The sequence below is a fragment of the Pistacia vera genome, unplaced genomic scaffold, assembly GCF_008641045.1.
Source record: "Pistacia vera cultivar Batoury unplaced genomic scaffold, PisVer_v2 Contig103, whole genome shotgun sequence".
Taxonomy (NCBI): Eukaryota; Viridiplantae; Streptophyta; class Magnoliopsida; order Sapindales; family Anacardiaceae; genus Pistacia; species Pistacia vera.
In genome coordinates, this window is record NW_022195061.1 from 456,181 (window position 1) to 464,747 (window position 8,567).

The 8,567-nt window shown below is 31.7% G+C and overlaps 1 protein-coding gene across 1 annotated transcript; it reads right to left on the reverse strand.

The window, feature by feature from the left end:
* Positions 1-1,811: 1,811 nt before the first annotated feature.
* LOC116123860 (polygalacturonase-like) lies at positions 1,812-3,732 on the reverse strand. Its single transcript, XM_031409605.1, has 4 exons — positions 3,212-3,732; positions 2,811-3,100; positions 2,493-2,721; positions 1,812-2,297 (listed from the first exon to the last, which is right to left on the reverse strand). The coding sequence occupies exons 1-4, from the start codon at positions 3,653-3,655 to the stop codon at positions 2,073-2,075; spliced, it is 1,188 nt and encodes a 395-aa protein (XP_031265465.1). The 5' UTR covers positions 3,656-3,732; the 3' UTR covers positions 1,812-2,072.
* Positions 3,733-8,567: the final 4,835 nt, after the last annotated feature.

Sequence of the window (8,567 nt, forward strand, 5' to 3'; positions counted from 1 at the left end):
AGTTAAAGGACTCATTACTTTGAATCTTATATATATGTCGACATATTAACAGTTTGTTACATGATTTATCTGGAGAAAGAGAGGTAGTCAATTTTTAATTTTTATTTGTAATGGTTTTTCTTTTGGTTTGGTCAGTTTATTGTTAAACTTTTTTATTCTAATTTGATGTAGGTATATACTTTTGGTCGAAGCATAATATTTGTTCTCATAGTTGCGAATTACGTTCTATTGAAGGTAATGTATTCATTTTACTACGCCTTTTTAATTCCTCCTTCTGGTTGCTAAATATTTTTTGTTAGAAACGTAAAATTTGTTCTCATAGTTGTAATTCATTGGCTATTGTATTGTTATACTCCTATTCAATCGCTTATCATGTATGCTATATAGTTTTTGTTAAAAGGTATGTAATTTATTGTATGGTTTTGACTATTTGATTGTTTTAGTGCAAATGGTGAATCGTAATTCTGTTACAGAAATGTCAAATCCATTTGCCAAACCAGTAATTTTGTTATTCAATTATAAGAAGACATAGGCCAGACCATTCTGAACCATTTATGTGTCTACTACTGTACTTAAAAAATCCATTTGACGAATTATTTGGATCAATGATTTTGGTGCTATTTTCTTATCCATGTGCCGAACCATTTCGATCATCAAGTTGTTTACCATTGTACTATAGAATTGTAGCCGTGGGCTAAACCATATTATTTAATTGTAAGAGAAAAGATACAAATCTATTTAGATTGTACTATAGATTGTACTATAGAATTACAAGAGACCGGTTACCAAACCATTATTCATTAACAATTGTAATATTATAATGTCCTTTTTATTTAATACAATATGAAAAGTCAATTTCATGCTGTTGATTATAATTTTTGCAAGCAAGTTGTCGAACAATATTTCATAAGTTATATTGTTATAACATAATATTATAATTTAACAATGGTTCATTTTACTATTATAATATTCATAAATAGTTTTATGAACCATTACAATCATAATATTATATTTAAAAAACAATATGCAACCATCAATTGTTATAATATTCAGTTTTGTTCATTTTACTATTATAATATTCAATCCATTCATTTTGGTGGATTGTAATATTATATTGTTATATCCGCATAACATAACACATATTCATGCCGAACCATTCATTATAATTATCGGAACAGAAGTGGTGGCTTATTATGGGTTGTAGCTTTATGAACAGTTTTGGACGTCATAATCATGCTATTGATTATAATTTCTGCAAGCAAGTTGCCAAACCATAATTCATCCACAATCACATTTCGGTTTCCCCTATTTCTCAGTTTCCACCAAACAATCAATAGTAAATTGGTCATAATTTACTCACTAAAAATCTAATTGATGAGCGGTTTGAATCTTTGAAAACTAGACAGACAGAACTTTAATTTGATATATTATACGATAAATTTGGATAACTATAGACCTTTCTAATTATGGTCAAACCACACTTAAAATGAATGACAAATTATTTAAAACGATGTATGAAACAACATCTTTTTAAAACGTTAGATATTTTGATGCTAAAAAACGACACCACACAATAAAATCATAATGTAAAACTATATATAATTGAAATCTTTAATTTGATAAACCTATGCAATGTATCTACCTCAATAGTAAATACCAATCAATTGAAACATTCAATTATTCAAACAAACGTGGTGTCAAAACCAATATCATAAACAACCTGCGTAACGTGCAGGACTTCCGACTAGTTAACTATAAACTCAAGTCTAAAGATCTCTCATAAGAAATCAATTTATTTCATTCATTTTATAACATCATAAAAACACTTAGAACGAGAAGATTTGGACTTCTCTTTACAATATTGCAAGGCCAGGCGACAAAACAAGCCTAATGAATAGGCAAACGCCACAGGCTCAAGCAAAATATAACTACTAATTAAACCATAATTATATTGCCACCACATACGACAGTGGCCCAATATTTTTGGGCCTTCTAGGACTCCATTCTACAACATTTTTGTAAAAGCTAGCAATAGCTATAGTAAATTATAACATAACAATTGCATGAAATTTTCATTGGAGCAAGCAACTGCTAGGCTGAACAACGCCAGAAACTGATCCATCGGCATGGCTACATGATGCTTTAGCTGGTTGATTGTTGTATGTGAGCTTCACATCCTCCAAGCTTATCCCAGAGCATGGATACTGTGAACTGCAATCAAACTTTACGGCAACTTCAGATGCAGAAGTTCCATGAATATCTTGGTATTTCACATCACTAATTTTAACCCCTGAAGCCTGTTATATAAGATGAATAAACAAAAAGATCAAGGGTTACATTATATATTAAATATTTTTACACAATTTCAAAAAAATGATCTAGGCACCAATCTAACTAGAAACAAATCAGAAAACGGAGACATCCGCGTTTAAGAATGATTGCACATATGTATATAAATTTCACAAAAGTCATTATAACTTGTAATATCGTACCTGATCAGGGCAATTTTTGTTGTCAGGGCAATAATTTTGATCAATGACGATAGGATTTTGGACATTGTTCATGATGGCATGTTGAAAAAGAATGTTCCTTGCAAAACCACTGCTAGGTCTACCCCAAGACTTGATCCTCACTCCATTTTGAGTACTCGTAAAAGTCGTAGTTTTTACTGTCACATTCTGCACTCCAGCCTCTTCTTGATCCTTGCCAAGACTACCAATGCTGCACCAAATCACGAGATTACAAGTTTAGCTACAAATATAAAGGGAAAAAAAAAAAAAAAAAAGATTATACTCTTTATAAAGATTTACCTGATGCCATGGCCAGGGCCACAAGCAACATTTTCAATCCATAAATTAGTGGCACCAGGGCCAATTGATACACAATCATCACCGGTCCCAATCCTGGAGTTCATGATTGTGACATCGATAGAAGATTGAACATGAATTCCATCGGTGTTAGGGCTGATGCCCGAGGCTGAAACCTTAACCCCTTGTGCTTTCACGTTGTTGCAGCCATTGATAACAATATGAAACATCTGGCTATTCAAAGATGTTAATCCATTTATGACAATATTGTTCGAGTTACTAAACTCCAGTGTCTGCACATAGACACAAGAAAAATTAACAAAGCACTCGTTAATTATAAAAAAAAATAAAAAATAAAACAAATCTACAAGTAATTGATTTTCTACACTAATCTTTTGACTTACCGTGGCACCACTGGGGCAACTCTTGCCAGTCTTCTTGCAAGTCCACAGGCCAGCACCTTGACCATCAAGAGTGCCACCATTAATAGAAACTCCATTAACATTTTCAAACATAAGCCAATTTCCAGCATTTCCGATAACGTTATAATCTGATGGAGCCACAAGAGTGCCATCAAGACGTATAACAATATCGTTGTTATTGCATTGGCCTTTAAACTCAACTTTGCCTAGCAAGAACCTCCCCGGTGGCACATAAACGGTGGCGGCCTCGGTCGAGCCACAGGCTTTACTCCATGCATCAAGAAATGCTTTTGAAGAATCAGTTTTGCCATCGGATTTGGCTCCTAAACTGAGCACATTGTAAGTCACAGGAATAGCCAAAGATAAATGAAAGAAAAGGATCAAGAAAAGCACTAAAAGAACAAAAGAACTCATCGGTTTTGCCATTTCTTCTCTTGGAGACAAAAAAGTGAGGTGTGTAATTGAAAAGTTTTGAGAGTTGAAGGTGTAGAATTGTGGGTTGAAATGGTTGAATTTAAGCGGCATTTATAGATTTTTGAATGGAAGTAAAGACTAAAGAGAAGAACATAGCCTCAATTTAAAGCAATCAGCGCCGAAGTTTTGCACGAACTATTTAAGAAACGTACTTGGAACTTGGATTATATTTGGTTTCATGAGGTGTGAGAATAATTTCAAAGCTGGTTAATAAATCAAGCCGCCATGACATCAGGATTTATGTTCTTCTGTTTGCTTTAAGCAATAAAGTCCAATATTGATTTCACCAATCTTTTTTCTGACGATATTGTCCTTAATAAACTTCTTGTTTTCTTGAATTTTCAAGCACCATTTTTACCATGTTTTATATAAGAGAATGAATGGTTTCTTGTAATTATTCAATGTGAGACTTTGAGACACAACATTTTACATAACTTTATGTTCTTTTGAAATTATTTGTATATAAATGGTGATAGCCAAAAATAAAATTAATGGGTTGTTCTAATACATTAATTCAATTCCATGATAGACAACTTTTTCTTCTTATCCATCGAAGTTAAATTGCTGCGAGACTATCTCTTTAAAAGTTGAACATAACTTCAGAAATTTTTGGTAAAAGTATACAATTATAACATAAAATGTGGTGGATACAAATCTAACTTTAGTCAACGGAAGTTATACATTTTCGTATGGCAGTTGATGAAAACCAAATCTACCGGAAGCCCCCACAGTAGAGTTAGTTGAATACAGTTAACTTTCTACTGAAATTTGTTAGGTAGAAGAAGCAATTGACTTAATAAATCATGCTTTAAAATTTATACGTCTTCAGTCCCAAGTTATATATATATATTCTTTCGGTGCAGAATTTGCCATGGATATAGACCTAATTATACTTGATAACTTAATTACACTTAATATAATTATTTAATGTTTAATCTACGGGGTTGCTTTATATATATATATTCTTTCGGTGCAGAATTTGCCATGGATATAGACCTAATTATACTTGATAACTTAATTACACTTAATATAATTATTTAATGTTTAATCTACGGTGTTGCTTTCTATAATTAATTAATTAAAGTTTCTCTACGTCATTTTGACGAAATATTCCAAAGGTTTGACTTAATATGGATTAATTGGTTTTATGCTTGTCAAATTCTTGGAAAATTTCCTGCAATTTTCAAGAGGCTGGAGAGAGAGATTGAAAATTAATGATGTATTATTCTGAAGTCTCTCCCGAATGGTTGAACTTTGAATATAATTTAATGGCAAGAGCCTAACATATGACCTATAAGCAATAAAAATGTCAACAAAAAACACATGCGATAAATTTGCCTGAAACAAGGAAGCCCTGAAACAAGGCGAACTGCATTAATAAATGGAGCTTTCACACCTCATAACAATTGTGTATGTTCTGAAGAAATGGAATCAAATTACACTTACAAGTTTCTGAATTTGTGTTCTCACTCACTGTGTGCCCATTGAAATTAAAGTTTATGTTTCAAACAATCGTGCATGGCTCAATAAAAATCCAATTGACGAACCGTTTAAATACTTGGAAACTAGACAGATAATTATCTGAATTTGGAAAAATGTAGACCCACAACCGAACCATTCATTTTATTATCATACACATTTTGGTTTTCCTTGTTTCTCGGTTTTCACTAAACAGTCAATAGTAAATTGATCATAACTCACTCAATAAAAGCTTAATTGATGAGTGGTTTGAATATTTGGAAACTAGACAGACAAAGCTTTAATTTGATATATTATACGCTAAATTTGGATAACTGTAGACCCACTACCGAACCATTCATTTTATCATCATATATATTTTGGTTTCCCACGTTTCTTGGTTTCCACTAAACAGTAAGTAGTAAATTGGCCATAACTTGTTTAATAAAAATCCAATTGATGAGCGGTTTTAATCTTTGGAACCTAGACAGACAGGGCTTTAATTTGATATATTATAAACTGAATTTGGATGACTGTAAACCCACTGCCAAACCATTCATTTTATCATCTCACACACTTTAGTTTTCCCGTTTCGAGGTTTCCACTGAACAGTCAGTAGTAAATTGATAATAATTTTCTCAATAAATATCCAATTGACAAACGGTTTGAATATTTAGCAACTAGATAGACAAGGCTTTAATTTGACATGTTATACGCTGAATTTGGATAACTGTAGACCCACTACCAAACCATTCATTTTATCATCACACACATTTTTGTTTCCCATTTTTCTTGGTTTTCACTAAACAGTTAGTAGTAAATTGACCATAACTTGTTGAATAAAAATCCAATTTACGAACGGTTTGAATATTTGGAAACTAGACAAACAAGGCTTTAATTTGATATATTATGTGTTGAATTTGAATAACTGCAGAACTACTGTCGAACCATTCATTTTATCATCACACATTTTGGTTTCTCCCGTTTCTTGGTTTCCACTATACAATCAATAGTAAATTGACCATAATTTACTCAATAAACATCCAATTGACAAATGGTTTGAATATTTGGCAATTAGACAAACAAGGCTTTAATTTGATATATTATACGCTGAATTTGGATAACTATAGACCCATTACCAAACTATTCATTTTATCATCACGCACATTTCAGTTTTCCCTGTTTCCCGGTTTCCACTAAATAGTCAGTAATACATTGATCCTAACTTGCTTAATAAAAGTCCAATTGATGAAAGGTTTAAATCTTTGGAAACTAGACAAACAGAGCTTTAATTTGATATATCATACGCTAAATTTGAATAACTATAGACCCACTGCTGAACCATTCATTTTATCATCACACACATTTTGGTTTCCCCCGTTTCTCGACTTTCACTGAATAATCAGTAGTAAATTAGTCATATGTTGCTCGATAAAATTCAAATTGATGAACAAATTAAATATTTGAAAACAAGATAGACATAGTTTTAATTTGATATATTATACACTAAATTTGGATAACTGTAGAGCCATGGTTGAACCATTCATTTTATCATCACACACATTTTGGTTTCCCCATTTCTCGGTTTCCACTGAACAGTCAGTAGTAAATTGACCATAACTTGCTCAATAAAAATCCAATTGATGAGCGGTTTGAATATTTGGAAACTCGACAGACAAGGCTTTAATTTGATATATTATACAATGAATTTGAATAACTGTAGAACTACTGCCAAACCATTCATTTTATCATCACACACATTTTGGTTTCCTCCATTTCTTAGTTTCCACTAAATAATCAGTAGTAAATTAACCATAACTTGCTCAATAAAAATCCAATTGATGAGCGGTTTGAAACTTTGGAAACTAGGCAGATAGGGCTTTAATTTGATAATTATACACTGAATTTGGATAACAGTAAACCCACTGTCGAACTATTCATTTTATCATCCCACACATTTTTGTTTCCCCATTTCTCAGTTTCCACTGAACAGTTAGTAGTAAATTGACAATAATTTTCTCAATAAATATCCAATTAACAAACGGTTTCAATATTTGGCAACTAGATAGATAAGACTTTAATTTGACATGTTATACGCTAAATTGGGATAACCATAGACCCACTACCGAACTATTCATTTTTTTCATCACACGCATTTTTGTTTCCCATGTTTCTCGATTTTCTCTAAATAGACAGTAGTAAATTTACCATAACTTGCTGAATAAAAATCCAATTTATAAACGGTTTAAATATTTGAAAACTAGACAGACAAGACATTAATTTGATATATTATACGCTGAATTTGGATAGCTGTAGACCCATTTATGAACCATTCATTTTATTATCACACATTTTGGTTTCCCCTATTTCTCAGTTTCCACTGAATAGTCAGTAGTAAATTGACCATAATTTGCTCAATAAAAATCCAATTGATGACCGGATTGAATATTTGAAAACTAGACAGACAGAACTTTAATTTGATATATTATACACTAAATTTGAATAATTGTAGACTCACTATCGAACCATTCATTTTATCATCATACACATTTTGGTTTCCCCTATTTCTTAGTTTCTATTGAATAGTAAGTAGTAAATTGATCATAATTTGTTCAATAAAAATCCAATTGACAATCGGATTGAATATTTGAAAACTAGACAGACATGGCTTTAATTTGATATATTATACGCTTTATTTGAATAACTGTAGACTCACTGTCGAACCATTCATTTTATCACCACACACATTTTAGTTTTCCCTATTTCTCTGTTTCCACTGCACAATCAGTAATAAATTGACCATAACTTGCTCAATAAAAGTCCAATTGATGAGCGGTTTGAATCTTTGGAAATTAGACAAACAAGGATTTAATTTGATATATTATATGCTGAATTTGGATAACTATAGACCTATTGTCGAATCATTCATTTTATCAACACATACATTTCAGTTTCTCCCGTTTGTCAGTTTCCACTTATCAGTCAGTAATAAACTGACCATAACTTGCTCAATAAAATACAATTGACGAATGATTTGAATATTTGGAAACTAGACAGATAGGGCTTTAATTTTATATATTATAAGCTGAATTTAGATAACTGTAGACCCACTGCCGAACCAATTCTTTTATCATCACACATATTTTGGTTTCCCATATTTTTCGGTTTTCACTTAACACCCAGTTGTAAATTGACCATAACTTGCTCAATAAAAATCCAATTGAAGAGTGGTTTAAATCTTTGGAAACTAGAAAAATAGGGTTTTGATTTGATATATTATTAACTGAATTTGGATAACTATAGGCCCATTGCCAAACCATTCATTTTATCATCACACATTTCGGTTTCCCTTGTTTCTCGGTTTTCACTAAACAACTTGCTCAATTAAAATCAAATTGATGAGCGG

Excerpts from the sequence above, each read along its gene's own strand:
- LOC116123860 (XM_031409605.1), bottom strand. The coding sequence starts at position 3,655 with ATGGCAAAACCGATGAGTTCTTTTGTTCTTTTAGTGCTTTTCTTGATC. Across the intron at positions 3,101-3,211 it reads GTTGCCCCAGTGGTGCCACG|ACACTGGAGTTTAGTAACTC; the intron begins GTAAGTCAAAAG and ends GTCTATGTGCAG. Across the intron at positions 2,722-2,810 it reads GGCCCTGGCCATGGCATCAG|CATTGGTAGTCTTGGCAAGG; the intron begins GTAAATCTTTAT and ends GATTTGGTGCAG.